The sequence below is a fragment of the Apaloderma vittatum genome, unplaced genomic scaffold, assembly GCF_000703405.1.
Source record: "Apaloderma vittatum isolate BGI_N311 unplaced genomic scaffold, ASM70340v1 scaffold13589, whole genome shotgun sequence".
NCBI classification, from domain to species: Eukaryota; Metazoa; Chordata; class Aves; order Trogoniformes; family Trogonidae; genus Apaloderma; species Apaloderma vittatum.
In genome coordinates, this window is record NW_009735927.1 from 23,496 (window position 1) to 43,395 (window position 19,900).

Genomic DNA, 19,900 nt, shown 5'->3' on the forward strand with positions numbered 1-19,900 from the left:
TTTGTCCTTTGTCACAGCAAAACACCACAAACGACTGATCTAAACCCCAATGAGCTGCAAAACACAAAGATAACATTATACTGGTTTTACCTTACGAACTACAATTGCATCGTGGTTGAGACACTGCACGAAAAACTTTATGGCACGGACGGGCAGCACCCTATCATCCCTCAGGAGCAGAGACAGAAATCCAATGCTTATGTGCTCAAACTTCCAGGGACTGAGGAAAAAAAAAACCAACATTCAAAACAGACAATAAGTAGCATATTTGCATATACTGCTTTTACACAGACATTACTATATATATTAAGATTATGTAAATACATTTGCAGTAGCAAAAGTAATGTTCTATGCCACTGCTACAGCCAACGAGCTTGATTGTAATTTAGGGAAACACACAAGTGCAACTAAATTTTCAGTTAATGGTGCAATTGGTATTTATTCCTGTAGCCAATTCCAGTCCACCCACAAAAAAATTCTCATCCACAGAAAGGGAGACTTACAGATTTCTTTGTTCCACACAGTCTAGCAGCATGTTGACCAAATTTTCATAGTTTCTGAGGGAAAAAGAGGGAATTGTCAAGTAGACGATACTGAGAGAAGTATTCAAAAATAGAATAAAAATTGCTCCACAAAAGATAATGCAGTAAACAGAGTGTCAAGGGGGATGACAGGAAAGATGAAAGAAGGAAATATGCATACTGAGGAGAGACGCTGCCAAGTCAAGATAGAAAATACATTACAACAACCCTTGGGCATTCTGAATTTGTCGAGCTTAAGATGTAGTTGAGTAATTTTGGGTTATTATTTTGGATATTTAATATACAGCAAATATTAGGAAGTATAAGCTGGTGTTAAGGGATGTTTAACTTACCGCAGAGCCTCAGCATTCTTTTCTTTCTGTCGCTGAATTCCTAACTGAATTTCTTCTGAACGAAGGCCTGTGAAGCTTGAACTTGAATGTTCTGATTTTTGCAGCATAATGGCTATCTCAATGCATTTCTCTGGAACCTATTGACAGAGAACACAAGGATTTGTGACTGAGCAGCAACTCCCAAGTTTTTAATGTTTGTTTCCATTCTGAACTAAGCAGAGTGCAGAATTTCCTGTCCACATACGACAAAATCCCTGAGGAAGTACGGAAGACAGCTTTTGTGGTCACATAGCAGAATTATTTCTCCAAGTACGTTTTATTCTATTCTAAAATACAGGTAAAGAAAAGCTTTAGTATTCCATTAAGCATAAAAGATGTTTATAGAAGATTCTTGTTAGTTGTCACTCATTTTTTACAAGAACCACCATGCTATTCATTCCACTGCTTGGGCAAGAGGCAGCTGTGGAGCGACCGCTGTGTGTTCACGCTGCGGGACGCCACTCCAAACACCGACAGCGTTAATTTGGTGATCCTGTCCCACCGGCAGGGGGCCGGTTAGCTCAGTAGTTTGAGCGCGGTGCTGGCAACAATGATGAACACCGAGGTCGTAGGTTCGATTCCCGCTCGGTCTCTATGTGTTGCCTGGTCTAGTCGAGAGGTGGCGTCCCTGCCCAAAACAGGGAGGTTGGACTAGATGATCTCTAAAGTCCCTTCTAGCCTAGGCCATTCTATGATTCTACAACATGCATCCTCACACCTGAGCAGCAAGACCCATACTAATTAACAACGAAAGGCAGCTTAAGCTTTCTTTCTGTAACAGGCTTCCTTAGAGGTTAACAAAAAAATTATGAATTCCAACGATGTTACGGGAAGCTCTATTACTTTAGTCTCAAAAATGCACGTCTGCATTCCTCTCTAATAGAAATTCCAGCATGATCAACTCAAGAACACTGACTCAAATAATGTACACGACTCTCCAGCATTTACGGAACAAACACTGTCCTAGTTTTAGCTAAAAACCTCAATTCTCTGTAGTGATTTTTACTTTCCAGTTTAGTCTCTTCTAAAAGGCTGCATCTTCTGAAGTTAGCAGCACGTTTTTGCGGACAGTGTGTGCTACTGGCAGTGATAACACCTGATGTTCACAGTCACTGCCTGGGACTTGGATGCAGACAGGCTCTTGCTTATACTTATTCTGGTAGAGACCAAGGCCACGGCTGACTCTTGTGGTGCCACGCTGGGGGTGCCAAGTAGTAAGAGGGGTCACAAGGAGGTAAAAGGTTGCACCTCTGGGAGGTAATAGACAGGACAGGTGACCAACGAGAGCATTCCATTCCATATATGTCATATTTAGTAAAAACTAAGTGATCACGAGAGTTCCAGCCCTTTTGTCACTTTTTCCATCTTTTCCCTTTTCTGCAATGGCTGGTGGTCAGGGGGGACTCTGTGGGATCTCTTGCTTTTGTTCTGGATCCTGAGTTTCCAAATCCAGCTCCTTGTATCCAGGTCCCACAGCTGCTGAGCCTGGGGCTTCCCCAGTGCCTCCTGCTCTGCAGCACCAGTGGGGATTGATATCAGGGGAGGGAGTCAGCTTTCAATATCGGGCTTATATATAGTTGTATATAGTTTCTTTATTTTTATCATTTCACTATTATTTCCATTATTTCATTAAAGCTATTCTAGTTTTTCTTCTCTAATCCGTAAGTCTCTCTGCCTCATTCCCTTTTCCTTCCCGTTTAGGGTGGGGAGGAAGAGAGGGTTAGCGAGTGTCTGTCTCCATTTAGTGGCTGGCTCAGCCCTAATCTATGACAAACACTCTCAGAATCTGAGACATTAACACCAAGCAATCTGTCACTTACTGCAAAATCCAATCCAATCGTTTCATACTGCCTGTGGATTTTTTCTGCTAGGTCGTCAAAGAGTCTAACGATGGATGGTTTTTCCAAGGACATTGCTTTGCTAAGCCCAGAAGAAACAATGGCTGGCCACGTCTGCGCAATGCAATCCCAGTCGTGAAGATTTGCCAAGCACACTCCACTGTGATTTCCGAGAAGACAATATAAGGCACCCTGGAAAATGAAAGATGTAATTTTAGAAGGTTAAAGCATTTTTCAGGTATAAGTGATGTCAGGCACCTAGAGCAGGATAAGAAGCCACAGCTGCTCTTCTGACTGTAGGACAGGAGTGCAAATTGCTTCTGCAGCCGGGTGTGCAGAGGAAGGAGGGCAGCATGATGCTTTCAAATGCCTGGACGGATAGATGGTGCTTGATAACAAAACCTAGTTCATTTAATGTAACTTTTTGACCAGTTCACGCTATTTTCTTAGCCTACTACAGCTGACAGAACTGCTTAACGAGTTTTAAGCACCTTGGCCTGCAGCTTCTTAATTTCCATTTCATAATTTCAAAATAGCTATTAATTTTTGTAATATCCCAACATATAATGAAATGAGAAACACATATAAACACAAAATTTCTCTTGACGACTGATCTAACCCAAGTAATTCCTTATGCTAGTCACGCATAAGCTATGAGCCATGAATCAGAATCATGCTGATAAACAAGCAACTCCCACTTTCACCATTAAAAATTCTCCTGTAAAAACCACTTTCAAAAGCCAGACATGAAACAAATTAACGAGATAGTACTTTAAATTGCTTTTGAGTGACATCTTGCCGGTCTGGACGCAAAAATTCCAAAACCAAGGGAATGATATCTCTGCAACAAAAATTGTACGTTCCCAGAGCTGTGAAGAATGCTTGCTGAGCTTTGCTTCTGACCTGTGGGAAGAGAGACATTAATAAGTCTTCTGAACAAAAAATATACTATACAAAATAACAACCTTACCCATTTCTGTTACTTATGCAGAGAGTATAAATGACACATTTGTGCACAGAAACAAAATAATTTGTGTTGTGTAACCAATCATACAATCACATTTAAAAACCTCAACCTGATATATTTTCATTAAATTTTTTAATTGCATTATTGTTTGTAGAAGTCTAGAGTTAAGTCCCTCAAACAAATTAAAATCTACAACCTAAGTTGGCAGCCTCTCCACCCAGTTAAGTTCTTTAAGCCCCTTCTTTGTCAAATAAAGCAAAAACTATGCCAAAACCAGCAACTAGTGCAAATTAAATAAGTAAATATTTCATGTTGCCATGGAAATAAATAGAAAAATTAAGATCCTGAAAATATAATTTGTAAGATCAATGAACACATCCATGTATTTCAGTTTAAAAGTGACTGTTCCTTACCTGACCATATGAACTTGTGGACAAACACAAAAGATCTCTGATCATTTCCTGGTGGGAAGTTTTGTATTCACAACCTTCCATTGTTAGTGTTCTCAGCTAAATTGCACAGAAAATACAAATAAAGGACACATTGTCTTTACATTCCACACATGTAAGAAAAACATTAGTGCTCAGTGAGAACACAACAAATCAGCTTTCCAAATAGTAGTTAGTGAAGTGAAAGTATTACCTCATGCTGCAACATAACTCTGTCTATCAGCAAAGCTCTGATATGTTGTTTTTTTCCTTGAAGCTGTAAACAAACACATAATCTGAGTTTAGAAAGCTGTATTCATGTCAGCAATGTGTACTGACTGAACTCAGGTATTCTTCTAGAAACAGGTAAATTCATGTAGAAGTTCATGTAGAAATTCATGTAGAAGTTCTTCTTGGCAGACAGCTTTATTTTTTTTGCCCTGGAACAGTTTCATAGTTTCTTGTTCCCCTCTAAGCAAAAGGGAACTCTGGTCCCAGAAATTTCTCAGAAGGGAGCATCAAGTCAAATCCAAGGCTTTCTGCAAACTGAGGGTTACTACAATTCAGAAGTGCTAAGCTACTTCCAGGTAAGACTTCCAAATAAAAGCTACAAAAACACCGCAAAACAATATTCTTATCAAGGAATTAGATTTAAAACTTATGATAACATTAGGAAAGTAACAAAAACATAAAAAACATCTTTATGAACATTAGGTGAGGGATGGAAATAGTTCCTAAGCTTTACAAAGAAGAAAATCACTGACCCTGTTCTCCATTGATTTTTTCACTAGATTAAAGCTTTTCCATCGTGAATCAAACTCATGCTTGTGAGATCCTTGGAACTGCAAAACATCACTAATAATCTGTAGAAAGAAAAAGACAACAGAGTAAGTACTTTGCAAAACAAATAATCTTGTCTTAAGTATTACAAAACTATAAGCATACCTTTATTATTAGAAATAAAGACTTGGTATCATCTTCTGAGTTATCAAGTATATAGTCTGCAATAAGAAGAAAAATAATTTGTTATCAGACAGGAAAAGAGCTTTTAAAATTAACAATAGTTTTATTTCTACAAAGCTTCAATTTAAGCGTTATAGTCAAAGTAAACAGAACAATTTTCTCATCTATAGCATCATACTCAAACCCACAACACAGCAGCTTTTAGATAAAGGAGTGGTTAAACTTACGCAGCAATTTCCTTGTAACCCTTGCGATTGTTTCCCGATAATTCTCTCTGGATAAATCTACAAAAAAATTAAACATTTTCCCTTTACTACACAATAGCAAAAAAGCAATTTACAGATAAGCAAACCAGTGGAAAACCAGAGCAGACTATTCAGAAATCCAGCACAGACTCATGAAAATAACCATCTTGTGGTATCTAAGGACACCACTCTCCTAGGGCCTTCTGTTGTTTATGGAGTCAATGGTTATGTTTTTTATCGGTGCATAACCATCGTCATCTGCCTTGACAGTTGGCTTAATTTCTAACCACAGATAGAAGCAGATTATTTAGCATGTGAAAACCGAGCAACATACTAAGCAGGTTAAAAAAGAAAGTCAACAGATTTGCTGTATTGGGCGATCAAGCCAGTAAAAGGCTGGGGACTTACTTGCCTTCAATATACAGAGGGCAACAGACATTCCCAATCTAAGCAACAACAAACGGCAGAAGAAAGAAGCCCCAGTGGTGCAAAGAGTCTCCTTGGGAAGGGAGATGGCTGTGGCTGCCTGTCCCCCTTGTCTGTGTGCAAGGACAAGACCCCAACCATTCCGACCTGGGCTGGCCCTGAGCTCCCACAGCCAGCCACATCGCTGCAGCGGATCTGCATCTTGTGTGTCGCCACCAAAATGAAATGGGGTGTACACAAGAACTTCTGTGTTGGCCAAAAAAGCTCATTTAATATAAAGAGAAGAATCAAAATTACAGTCTACTGTTTTTACAGAAGAAAAAAAAAAATTAATGAAAACAACAACGTGTCTGAAGAGAACTAGGCCCACTTACCATATTCAACACCGGTGTACAGCTTGGTCTCTTCTAAAGACACCAGACTGGGGACCCTGTGTGAAAATAAACCAAAGTTTACTACACATTACAGAAATTATTGACCGTGCAAATTTTACTGACATTTCATCAACTTTAACAAGTTAAGTTTCATGCCAGTAGTGTCAAAGATGTTTGGATTCACCAACAGTATGCCTCCCTGATAACGTTTATAGATCAATCTGTTTGTAAGAGACAAGGACAACACCTTGCGCCCAGAATCATGATTTCTCCTTTAACAGAACCTCATCAGTTTGGTTAAACAGCAGATTTGCTCTCACTGTCAAACCTATGACCACACTCATCAAAACAAGCACGGCTCCTACTCATCTTAGTCTAGGAAGAACATTTCTGTCTTTATTCCTTTTTCTATAAAGAAACATACCCATTATCAACGGAAGGCCTACCTACTGCTATATGAAGTTCACTTTTAATAACCATAGCGAAAAATAAAGCCATCTTTCTTCCAGGACTTGGGTCAAACTTACCTATACAAAATATTTTGTTAAAGTGAATTCTTAATCCTTGCAGATTTGCTTTTATACTACCACACAAAAAAAATACAGTCTCACATACCACAAGCCAATGAGTTTCAGAGACAGAAGAATGTATCTTACGTACATTTGCCTATTTTGGGGGGATTGTTTTGGTTGATTTTTCTTAAACCTACAATCTCACCCCCTAAAACATTTAAGCTTTCAAGGACAAAATACACCAGTGTATTTTATTAAACAAATGGTAGCAGCAAGTAATCCTTATAAAAATAATTTTCACATAAAATTGCATTGACAGTATAATCGGAAGAAAGCTAAGTGAAACAAAGCGAATCTACTGCTGTTACAAATGCTAAATAACACATCGGAAAACACTACAGATTCTGTAGTTGAGCACGCACCACGAGATACAAAAACGAACTTTCAGATTTCAGTTGACGACAAACTTGTATCTGTAAGACCAGAAAAGAGCACCATGTTTCTCCTGTAAAAGTGAACACATTCCAACATGAGTGCTACAATTATTGTGCTGAGGAGACGAAGGAAAAAAACTTGAACCAAGAACCAGATAAACTGACTTGCTAGCAGTCACATCAGCACCAACAGAAGTCAAAATGAAACACCTTTTTCTTAATTGATTTAGACATCAAGAAGCAAAGTTGTAATTTCATTTTCCTCATTGTATTTCTGGTAGCCCCAGGTTAACACGAAAAGAAGTAATTTCAAAAGTCTTCCCACATTTTTTTCCCCAAAAAAACTTCAGCACTGGCACCGGGGCTTTAAGGTACAACTTGGCCACTAATACAATTTCCAAAATATCCAACATCAATCCAATACCTTTGTCCCGAATAAATAAGTTTTTATGGTCTCATACACTTGCTCTTTTAGAATCATCTACACGATTGACTTTGAAAGTGTTTGCTATTTACTTCTCCAAGATCAGATCTTTCCAGTTGCGAAGATGAAAAAAAAAGGGGATGTTTCTGCAATTAACATCTGGGAAGAAGAAGAGTGAATCTTCCCATCCCAAATACTAACGCTTCTTAAAAAAAGAAAGTAATGAATCTCAGGCAGTTAGACACTAAGCAATTACTTTTTGGAGGGTGTACAGTATGCTGGATACATTGATAGAAAAATTAGCTCAGAGCAGTAATTTTTTCTACAGTATTTTTCCACTTAAACAGTTTCCCCTGGTCTAGTCGAGAGGTGGCGTCCCTGTCCAAAACAAAGAGGTTGGACTAGATGATCTCTAAGGTCCCTTCCAGCCTAGGCCATTCTATGATTCTATAAACACACAAATCAAGTTCACGTAAGATTTCCCTACCTATGAGGCAAGGAAAATTTAAAGGGTGATTTCCTAGTTTTCCCTCAGGTAATCTGGAGAGATTCCAAATTTTTGTGCTTCTTGCCCACTCCCAGCAAAACACATTCAACTGTTCTTGGCCAGCCAGCCAAGTTCTACATCAATTCTCCAGTACTTAAAACAAAGGAAAACCAACACTCCAAGCTCTCCACATTCCTGAGCAAACCAGGAGTAACAACTCAACATGTAGCATCCAGTAACCAAGAACTAGCCTGGTATAGTCCTTACACCATGACATTGCTCTCCAGGCAGAACCATTTATTTCAACAAGGCTACTGACAGGGTGAAAACATTATATTCAAAATGCAGTGACGTTTTCTAGCAGGCCTACAGACTAAGACCCATGCTAGTAATATTCAGCATTTTAAGTGTCAGCCACTCAGCCAGAGAGAACTATGTTTTACTTCGGCCACACAAAAGGAAGAGAAATAAAAGGGTTTTTTACTTCCAGGCAATACTGATAGCAAGACTTGCAGGACAACGCTTCATGCAATGTATAAGCAACACTGTGCTTCATTCTGTATCAACAGTTTCCAGTGCAAATTGCCGTGAAAACTTACAAGCAAAAATCAGAGCTGGAACAGAAATCACAATCAAACAGAACTTCGAGGAGTTCATTCCCTTATTTCCAACAGTACAAAAACTACGTCTTTGAGAAAAAACGATGCACTGTGATTTTCAACTTCCAGACATTTTACAGAGCTCTGTGTACATATTCCTCAGTATAAAAGTATAGTTCAGCAATCTGATACAGCTTTCCAGAAACAAAAAAACTTTTAGCATCACTCCAGTGTAGCAACTGCAGAGAAAATTTTTCTAATTGGGAGGGGAAAAAAAAAAATAAAGAAGAGCACCCCAGGCCACATTAAGGACTAGATCAAGGGCTGCATCGGCCTACTTTGACACCAGAGAATAAGAGACAACAGTCGGAAGGTGAACAAGGAGAAAACAGGGTTACTCACCGTGGAGGAGTAACTGTTTCCTTTCCTGTGTGCAGCTCCCCCAGCAGAGCTGGGAAGTTTCCTGGAGATGCCAAGAGAGGTTAGCTAGCCCTGCCCCTCAGCATACGGTATCACATCCTTATACATTTAAAAGAAGTGGTCTTATCCTTGACCTTCAGTGAAAGGACATTAGGAAAGCTCCTACCAAGGTCTGTAGCAAGAGCTGAGCAGCACCACATCCTAACTAACCAGGCTGTACTTGAGAGGGAGACAGAAAATGGATGTTCTCTGAGAAATCCTGGTTTTGCTTCCCTAAATCAACAGCTTCAGTGTTACCTCATTAATAAGTAGGCTGCAAAGAAGGGAAGTCAAGGGGAACTGAACTGAACATCAGTGAAAGATTTAACCTTAGACAGCTTAATACTGTCTGAATTGGAAATAATCTTTATTTGCACACCACTGAAAGTCATTATAGCACAAGGACATTGATATGATTTACAATTGCAGCAGCCCCTGAAGGAAAAGGGTAGGCTGTGTGCCCAGAAGTATTACTTATACTATACCCGCACACATCTCGTGGGACAGAGCAATCATTACATTGTGTTTATGCAGGCGCAGAAAAACCCGTGTATTTGCTTTTCCCCAGCTATGTCAGGATAATTCACCACAACTCTAACTCTATGGCTTTGAACACCTTAATTCAGCCACAGAAAGCTACTGCTGTCATAAGGATTGCTTCTCACCTCTGCTCTTGTTTTACCTTCCCCTTGTAACTATCTGTTTTGCAATAAAAAGTAATGCACAGAACACACTTGAAATCAGTGGCATCTCTATTAAAGATGAAGAACACCATGTGGAATAATAATATAAATACACACTACTGAGTCATGAAATGATTTTCTATTGTTATGCATGGTGCTTCAGAAGAGAATTCATTCATACTCCAAGACAGATGAAGTTTAAATTCCTTGCTACTTACAGGCAAAAAAAAAAAATAGGTCAACAACATCTACATATATAAAAGTTCTAATTCCTACTGAACTAAACGTAAAGAACTGCTCGGTCTCCAAGAGAGCTGCATCATTATGAAACCATTTACGCTCCCGTTCACTAAACAACGAACTCACTCTTCAAGCAGGTCGCACCAGCTATGCTGATGCGTATGCCGAGCATGTGTCTGTGTACGGTCAGGTGCTCAGAGCACACCCAAGGCAAGCGCTCATCACTTTTCAGTTCAGAGACTACCTAAGTCATCAAAAGATTTAGTAAAACAAAAGAAGAGTAAGAGAAACTAATGACTCTATAGGAAAACATTAACTTAGACTGGCAAGAGATTCAGTAAAGGCTCATGCCATTTTATACACCTGTATATAAAACAGAAGTTCTGAAACCTTTACCCATAAAAATACAGGCACAATTTGATTCTGACTAAGGAGACCATACCAGACTTGTGCTGGGGAATTTTATTTATTTTTAAAAAGAAAGAAACAAACAGAATAACTTTGTTATTAAATACTGAAAAAGCAAATCTATTTTCAATGGCTAATAAATAAAACAAACATAAACTGCCAAGATATAAACCAGACTATTCTTAACAAGTAGACGTGAAGAAAGACATTTTGAAATTACTGGATACAGGTGTTTGACACTGAGTAACAAAAAAACCCCAAAACTGTAAATGCCCACAGAAACACACCAGGTAACTTTCCGCAAAACTTTTCAAGGTGAAAAGTTTCTGTAAGTGAAAAGTGCAACAGACTTTTAAACACTATTTCCATAAAATGATGTTGATGAATTGTAATACAGTGACTACAGGCAAACAGTGCAAAGTACTACTACAAAAAAGTGTAGTAGTCTCCATGCTAGTGGAGAGGTCTTATATTTCCAACAGCTCTATTCCTACTGTAGAAGTAGCTTCAGCAGAATTACAGCAACACCAAAGCACCAAGCAGTAAATAGCTACCATGTTAGTGGGAAGCAGTTCAGGTATTCATGTCTGCAATTTATTTTAAAGGAGAAAATCTTAGAACTTCCATCCAGATTCACTCATTTTCCTCTCCCAAAACAGTGCTCCTCACACTTTTGTTACATTCTCAGCCCTCTAGAAGACTAACCACATTTACGCAATACTGCAATTTAAAATTCACCTATCCAAAACCCTTCAAATCTCACATCTAATGCACAGGTCAAATACGACAAGCAACAATGAAACAAGCATTTGGCTAGCTTGTGACATCTGTGGAATACAGTCAATATATAATTCTCATAATTAGCTTTCCCTGTTACTTAAGCAAAAAAATCCTACTGCTCCCTCAGCCAAGTCATCTTCCTTCGTACTAGTCACAGATATGACTGAGTCACTTAAATTAACAATCAAAACAGGCACAGAACAAATACTGTTCTGTGTTTCTTGTCTTTCTGGGCAAGAATTTCCAGGAATCCTCAACCATCAAAACAAAGCAGTTACACCTACTCAGCTCTACTTTACCGTCAGCACAAATAACAGCACGGTACTACATGGTGTGTGATCAGCTAGGTTCGTTGGAGTCAGGTAGCGTAGGAGGTATCTGACAAGAAATCTCATGTGCCAGTTTGTTTTACGTGTATAAATGTAGAATTTTATTTTGTTTCTTGAACTTAAATTTATCAAGTCATTTACCAATATTGGCATTCAAAAATATTCCTGCACTTTAGGACAGTGAATACCATCACTAGTGGTATTCACCACTCACTGTGAATACTGAGCACTTAAAATCAGGGTGACCTCACTTAAAATGAGGGTGAGTTATGTCACTAAAAGCCCTGCAGTTTCCAATCTGAGTGCTTTATGTACATTCCCACTGTATATAACGGCAACAGGCTTGGGAACACAAACTGCTATTTTACCAAAAAATAACTCAGAAACTCACAACACAGTAACAATTAAAACCAAATCTTTTCACTGTTTTAATAGCAAGTTCATCAAACAACACCTCCCACATCGGATATAATTTTACACACATACGGAACTGAAAACAGTATTCCCAGGAATACTTGCTTCTTCAATCAAAATACACCTCCCTCACTGCAAATATTCCAGTTGTTTCTTGGGGAAAGGAGAGGAGGAAGTAAGGCAGCAAAGAAGACATCTTTTCTTCTTGGTACAATTCCCTTCTGCAACCCTTGGTGACATACAATAACCCATTAAACCAGGAGACATGTTTCAGAAGAAGCCTCACTAGAAGGAACACCATTGGTCCTGGATGGTTGAACCTCACCCTCTCAGATGCCAAACTGATACTGACCTTAATAACTGCTCGTGGTGAGTTGAATAAACTGATTTATTTGATATGAAGCAGAACAGTATCTACTGAAGTATTCAGTCCACTTCAGTAGGCCAAAGTACAGTCCACTCCGCACAAACACACTCTACTTTTCCCTCAGATTGTCTCCTTCATTGAAAGTCCGTGTTCCACTTCTGATAATTCAAATAATACAAAGAATAAGAACTAAAGCTTAATTAAAATTAATTCAACTTCGGCGAGGAAATGCCAGAGTCCTGTGTAAAGTTGCTGAAAAGATAAATTGCCTTAATTATGCTTTCAAAAAGCTTTAATGAAACTATAAAGCTTGCAGATAAGACCTGCTCACAGTGGGCAGAAGTTGTTTCATCAACATGTGTAAAGTCTGTCCAGAACAAATGGTGGATTCTGAAGCTCTGTAGGCATTTAGTAGAATGGAGTTCCAAAATTCAGATTATGTGAAAGAAGTCCGATTTTGATTTCTTTAGTAACAAATGGATCTCAGCATGTTCTTATGTAAGTTGGCTATATTTAATAAAGCAGCACAGACAAGTAACAGAATGAAGCATACAAGCAATTTAGAAGTTTATTGTAGACTAATGTCCTAAACCATGCATTAAGAATTTACAGATCTTGCCCAACAACACAACAAAGATGATTCTAAACACCCCCAACCAAACCAGAGACAGGTCTCTACACATACGTTCTCAGGACGCTGCAATTCAGCCTTCTGCGCTGCCCATGCAGTGAGGATCCCTCTCCAATCAACTGCAACTTCAGTTAGTGACAATCATAGAATCTAGAACAAGGGTCCAAAGCTGCTTACTCTTACACTGCTGTTTCTTCCTTAATGAACAGATTACTATAGCTACAACAGATTTTTTTTCCTTTATTTTTGTGGTGGTGCTAAAGGCTTTTTGGGCCAAGATAGCCTTGTATTTTGAAGATCAAGGCATCCAAGAAGAAAAAGTGCTTCTCCTTTGAAGGACCAACATCAGAAACTCTTGTCCCTGAACCCGTGAGCCACACAGGTAGCAAGCACCCCGTGTCCACTGCTTAACAGATGCCAGGGCAGGACTCAAATTGAATCCAGAAGCGATGCTCCCACATTTTCCCAATATGAACGAGCAGCACGTTGCTGGTACAGGAACAGCCAATGTGTCTTGAAAGGTGCTGGGTCTTTTAGAATCAGTCTGAACGCCCTGCACTGCCTCTTTAACTACAAGATTATTTCCCCAAATTTCTTACATAGTCAGTGGTACAAAGTAACCTCTACAAAGCTCTCCAGCTTAACAAATGCTCCAATATACACTCAAGAGGAGCCTCTTCCACTGCACAAGAAACTCACAGAATCTATGCACCTGAATACGCTTGAGACTGTGCCAGTGCTCTTTTAGTAGCTGGCACTTGGGGGAGGGGAAAATAAAATCTCAGCAACAACTTTAGAGTCGCTAAATACAGACTGCAGTGATAAGCTTAGCTGAAACCTTCCACATTTTCAACAAGATACATAGCAACAGGAAAAGAGATCAGACTCCTACTTGCCTCCAATGTTCAAACTCACAATTACCTCTAATGTCAGAGCAGCAATCCCATCTACTGAAAAAGCCTGACCTACTGTAATGCAACAGAAAGTTTCTATTACTTCCAAAATGAAAGTTTACTCAAGTGGTTTTGCTAGAGTTCTCCTGTGTGCTGGCACCAGTAGCCAGGTTCTGCTATGACATTACTCACAGGGGTTTGAGCACTCAAACAGGACTCATTTCCTGTTTTAATATAAGAAGACAGCTGGCAAGAAGTTCAGAGTATTTTTGACTTTACTCATTCAGGGTGACAGGAACATTGGTAAGATGTCAGTGCAGGACGGTTTGAACGCTTCTTTTAGAGGAAGGGAAACACGTAAGTAAATGCCTAGCTTCCATCTCCTTTACATAAAGCAGCATCAGCTACGCAGTGCCATCACCTACCTTTTTAAAACATTTTTAGTCTTGCACAAAAAAAGCACTTGACATTCTTGCATACATACATTGTTTCTGTAAGTCTCTATTTCAAATTTCTGTATCTTTATTACTAGTATGAGTGTTCCTTAAGGATGGCCTCTAGAAGTAGTTGTGATAATAGCAATAAGACACCACTAAAACCCAATATGAAGCAATATAATTGCTAAAAATTGTGATATAAAAATAGATTTTACTTACAGATGAGCTACCCTTTCTCCTTTTAGAGGAGGCAGAACGTTCCCAGAACCAATCAAGCAGTTGTGCACTATAGCAAGACACTGCTGCACATCATCTCTTAAATAAAGAAGAAAACCTGGTTAGTTATCTGTTAAATGCTTGGAAATATACAAATGACAAACCATTTGTTTTTTGGTTAAGTTTTATAAAAGCTTTTTTCTTTGCCTGCATCAGTTCTAAATGCAAAAGGGAGCACTACAGAAATCAAGCTGTGCATTTTTGTTCCAACATAATTCTGTTACAGAACTCCAACATTCAGCTTTGTTTTCTGAAAAACTTGGAGATTGTATATTCTGAAGCTGTGAATAATGTGAACAACTTCTTTCTTTGTTACTTTAGAGAACTGAGGAATTATTTTTAAAGCCACCTCTTCTAAAGTAGTAGCCATTAGTTCATAGTTTGAAATTTTGCCTTTTGTTTTTGTCTTTGTGGTAAATTGCTTTGATTTGTAAAATAACTCCTTTCAACCCTCTTAAGAGGTTAAATAGCTCTTAGTACTCATGCATTACTTATCAACACTCGAAATGCATGTGTTCAACAAAGCCTGTTAGAATTTTTCATTTAATGTTTTGTAATAGAAAAATCTTACCCTGAAGCTCCTAGATTTTTCTAAAATGTTTCATTTCCAATTATTACTTAGTGGAATACTGAGGGGAAAATGGGCAAGAACTCAAGCTCCAAGGATACTAAAATTCAAAGCAATAGTCTCATCTAGTATTCCATTTATTCACACCTGTTGCTTCCTCAGCAACTAACAGTATTCTCTACTCTTGCAGCTTTGCTATCTTGCCATTCAATTTAATTTACAATTCATGCACTTAGCTGCATTCTCCCAAATTGCCACCATTTATTTCTGTTAATGAAGAGCAGCTTTACAAGGTGTCAAAGAAAAAAACAAACCAAAACAATGAAATAAACAAGCCAAAGACTTAAATATGCAGCATATCCTTTCTATTTTTAGATCAGAAAATATATTTGCTGATCACAGCTTGGTGGCATTGATTTGTCACACGTACATCATCTCTCTCAGATTAAAAAAATGTGGCAACTTGGTGAGACAGAAAAGTATTCAGGAGTCTGACACATCACACTCTGTTGCACAATGGGCTGCATTTTGCAGCACGAGGTATGACATCATGTGCTACGAACATCAGCTGAAGTACATATAGCTCCAAGGACGTGAAGGTTCAACATGAGAAATAAAGAATGTTCGAGACTCAATACTTGTCAACAGCTTTAGCTATGTGATCCTTGCAAATGCTTTAGCACATACTAAACTCAGGATTATCTTGGGCTTAGGAAACTGTCCTTACGAAGCCGCGGTTTCACACAGAGTTTTAACAAGACTGGGCAACGGAATTGTTGCCTCTACTCCTACCTCTTACGCCACTGACTCAGCGTTACCTCCCTGGGCTCAGCACTGCCACTTTTTGCAGGGACATGCTATGTACTGAATCCATTTACTCGTAGGAAGGAAGCAGAGTAGAGGCAGATTTCCAAGCCTAATCAGTTCTGTGTTCCCCTTCACAGCTTAGGAACACAAGTGGCTGTGCCAAAATAACAAGAGTCTAGAGGAAGAGCTTTTTTTATTACCAACTGCAGTGAAATGGAAACACAACTTGTGGTATGTATTTAAAAAAATCTGGAAGCGTCTTAAGTTTTCAGGTTTTTTTTAAAGAACATCTGTGTTCAAAATAATGCTATGCATTTTTTGAAATGCATTTCCAAGCTACACGTACTCTTAAGGTTAAAAATCTTGGAATAATATCAAAGACAGTGTAACATTATAGTATTTTACTTCTTAATTTTTGTGGTGCCATTATGATTGACATTAACTACTTAAAACAGACACAAGTGGATAAATTTACCTTCTCCATATTACGTATCACCACTAACCTGGACATTTCTAGTTTTCCAGCTGCATAGTGCTCCAGTCGAGTGAGCTCAGGCTGAAGAAAAGTATCCAGCAAATAAAAAGCAAAGTTTATTTCCTCAGATGAAGGAACATGCCACTGGATGTCCAAGTTCCACAAGTCACCTGGTTTACCCCAGTCCTATAGTAAATAAAGACATTTCTCATCAATTAAACTATGAAGTAAACTGATTTAAAAAATAATAAAATTTAATGCTACTAAAAAAACCCAAACACATGAACTAGCTACTGCTGTAGTTATCCTGACAATTCCAGGGTAAAAAAATAAAACAACAAACAATAAAACCAAATACAAATCCCAAACATTCCATAATGTCTACATGCCCCTTGAAAACAACATATACCTGAAAGGATTAAAAGAAGTGTATGACCTATATATAAAATATAACTTTACTATTCCTCTGGCTGTATAAAAATTGAGAAATCTTCTCAAGTACAACAACACTTTTGATACTTCTCTAGTGAACACAAAAAAGCTAGAGCATTATTACTTCTCTTCAGTTTTGAATCACCATCAAGAAGCTTAGTAACTTTCATTTTAAAAGTAAAGAAAAAAGCTAAATTTTAAGTTGGATTTTTGATACAATGCTAGGTCATCCCATAAACAAAGACAACCTTTTACATTCTGGCTTACAAAGAGCTCAGACTGGTTACAGACTTCACACTATTTGAGTATTTGGAAGGAAAAAAGTTAGTATTTATTCCTAATTCATATTCAAACGTGAAGTCCATGCTTAGGACAATATTAATTAACAGACAGGCCTTTGCAGTCCTCACTTTCCATTTCCTGCCTCCTTTCTTGCAATTGTTTTGCACTGAGGTACTCGTTTTTCCATGCACTCCCCATTACTTGTTCTAGCTGACAGCCACATTTATACAAAGAGGAACAAGAAAAGGCTGCAGCTCTCACCCACAAAAGCAGATGAAAGACCAAGTTCGCCTCAGTGCAACAATGCTTCCTATGACCGGATATTTAAGTTAAAGCAAACAGCAGAATTCTTGTGCTGAACTCCAAACTTAACTGTTTATACCACTGTACTTTACGATAGCTGGGTCTCCATTAAATACAACATACATTAAAAGATTAATAAACACGAGCAGGCGCTCTTGGTTTGTACTATCTTACTGAAGTCATGCAATCACTGTAAAACACACATCATAAAACACTAATGCCATGCTATAAAACCACTCAAAACAAGTCAGATTTCATGTTTTGCTATAAATATAATTTTAATTAACTTCTAATTCACTATATATTTCAAAGCCCAAAGCATCTTTCAATTAGACTTTCCATTGTCACTACCTACATTCAGAAATCTCCAAATAAAGACAAGTAACATAGTGTACGTTTTCTTTTAAAAAAGAAAGTCAAATCCTCTAATCCTAAATAAATGAAAATCCTTGCCTTGATAGGAAAGTATTCAGAAAGAGGCTTGTCAAAGCCACCTGGCACACTGCAGTACTCTGTGGGGTAGATAAGTGTAGCAGAACGAAGAAGGTGGTGCAGTAGGTTACAAGACAGAATGTAACCCTGCTTACAGGTTAAATGTAGGGTTCGCTGCAGTATCTTCCCAAGCTGCTCCCTGTACGGTAGCAACTTCTTTCCATCCACTCGAGTGATCTAATGGGAAAGACAAACATTTCAAAGGTAAACATAAGTGGTTTTGCTTTAGAGGGCTAAAGAGAAGATAACACCGCTCAGACAATCCTGCATCAAGTTTCACTCTGTATGTCACACTGAATTTGAAGGAAAGCCTGAACTTGGAGGTGAACTTCTGCTCCTACTGCTGGCAGAAAAGTTTAAGCAACATATATGAACTGTGATACACGTTGCTTCTTGACGCCGTTGACAATTTTCCAGCAATACTCATACATATTTTGAAATTCATTCTGAAAGATTTATCTCTTGCTTCTTGACCCCGTTGACAATTTTCCAGCAATACTCATATATATTTTGAAATTCATTCTGAAAGATTTATCTTTATCAAATGTATCTTACGCTTTTCCCTAAGTTGATCCCTCTTCTTTCTCTATCCCTCATTTAATTGTATTAAATGCCTTAATTTTATTCCACATAGACACTGTAGGTCTGTATTTTTCAAGCAGCACCAACTTCTGTCCCATTTAAAGGTAGAAAGAAAAAGAAGTTATGCAGTGTCATTTGTGCAACATTCACTTTATTCTGATAGAAGAAATTTAATTTCATCTTTTGGGGGCAAACAGGATTCAATAATAAACATGCACGGGAAGGACACTCTGCAATACCTCTGACAAAAGCTGAAGATTCCAAAGTAGCTCCTTATCGAGTTCTTCATCACGTAATACATCCTCATCTGGAGGAACAAGTGATAAGCACTGCTGTAATGATACTGCAGCCACGTTTTCCAAACAAGCTACGTGATAAACCAGACACTTGCTTGCATCCCAGAAGTCTACTCCCAACCCATCTATTGCAACCTTTGAATTCACACTGCGCCCATCTCCAGCTGGAAGTGACTTTAGCCAATTTAACATCTTAAATGCTCTTTGAGAAACTGAGGAATGTCTGGAAACAGTTTAAACTGCCACGTTTTTAAAGAAGCGTGCTCCTGTAGCCTGGTCTTGAAATTATGGATAAACAGTTGCTGGTTTGGTTTTTTGGGTACAATGATGGAGAGCAGTAGTTTTCCAATATTGAAATGAAGATGTGGAAAACACATAGAAGTTTTAAATATTATTTCGTGTTTAACAAAAGCCAATCAAAACAAAGCAAATAATGCTAGAAATCTTCTAGACTTACTGACTGTGAGATGAGTTATAACATTGCAGCAATGTGGTACAAACAACTTCAAGGACTCCTCGGGGCGGCACTGGAAACGGCATCATAAATAGCCCATTTTAACAAGAGACACCTTATGGAACTCAGTGCACACATTGATAAAAATCTTCTAATAGCATTATTGAAAAGAGAAGACTAGATTGTATCTTAGCTCCAATTCAGTCTACAGTCAGCCTGACTTCACTGTTTTTAAACACTCAGTAAAACCTAAATTTAACATAAATGCAAGGAAAATACTTTCTGAATTAACCTCTTGAAATATTGCTATATATGACAATTCAATTTTAGAAGATATAATATTAAGAACCACTTGTATTTACACAAAAAATTGAAGATCTTATGTACGAAAAAGTAGCCGTATTTTTTTCTCTTTTTTTAAGCTAAAGATCAAGGGAAGTCAGAGCATTTTCTCTCACTTTTACCGCAGCTCGGCACATATCGGCAACCATTCGACCAGCAACTCTTGTCTCAAATATATTCGAAACAGCAAAGTTAAAAACTTTCTCCAAGGCAACCTAAAAATGAGTACAGAAAGATGGAGGTTACCTTTTAAAAAATAATAAATAAATAGGTATAATAAAATGTTTGATGATAGCATCCACTATCATTATAATATAGGAAAGTCTATATTCCACTCTTT

At 38.2% G+C, this 19,900-nt stretch overlaps 1 protein-coding gene across 1 annotated transcript in view; it reads right to left on the reverse strand.

The window, feature by feature from the left end:
- The window catches only part of PSME4 (proteasome (prosome, macropain) activator subunit 4), a 52,926-nt gene that overhangs the window by 14,834 nt on the left and 18,192 nt on the right, over positions 1 to 19,900 (reverse strand). Inside the window, exons 14-30 of the mRNA XM_009876789.1 lie at positions 19,677 to 19,775; positions 19,222 to 19,291; positions 18,708 to 18,775; positions 17,848 to 18,063; positions 16,406 to 16,563; positions 14,471 to 14,566; positions 6,155 to 6,210; positions 5,337 to 5,393; positions 5,092 to 5,147; positions 4,911 to 5,009; positions 4,361 to 4,423; positions 4,132 to 4,227; positions 3,523 to 3,654; positions 2,734 to 2,943; positions 875 to 1,011; positions 504 to 557; positions 91 to 220 (exon numbers count right to left, since the gene is read on the reverse strand). Of these exons, the coding sequence (XP_009875091.1) occupies positions 91 to 220; positions 504 to 557; positions 875 to 1,011; positions 2,734 to 2,943; positions 3,523 to 3,654; positions 4,132 to 4,227; positions 4,361 to 4,423; positions 4,911 to 5,009; positions 5,092 to 5,147; positions 5,337 to 5,393; positions 6,155 to 6,210; positions 14,471 to 14,566; positions 16,406 to 16,563; positions 17,848 to 18,063; positions 18,708 to 18,775; positions 19,222 to 19,291; positions 19,677 to 19,775 (1,797 nt within the window). The remainder of the gene's footprint in view (positions 1 to 90; positions 221 to 503; positions 558 to 874; positions 1,012 to 2,733; positions 2,944 to 3,522; positions 3,655 to 4,131; positions 4,228 to 4,360; positions 4,424 to 4,910; positions 5,010 to 5,091; positions 5,148 to 5,336; positions 5,394 to 6,154; positions 6,211 to 14,470; positions 14,567 to 16,405; positions 16,564 to 17,847; positions 18,064 to 18,707; positions 18,776 to 19,221; positions 19,292 to 19,676; positions 19,776 to 19,900) is intronic.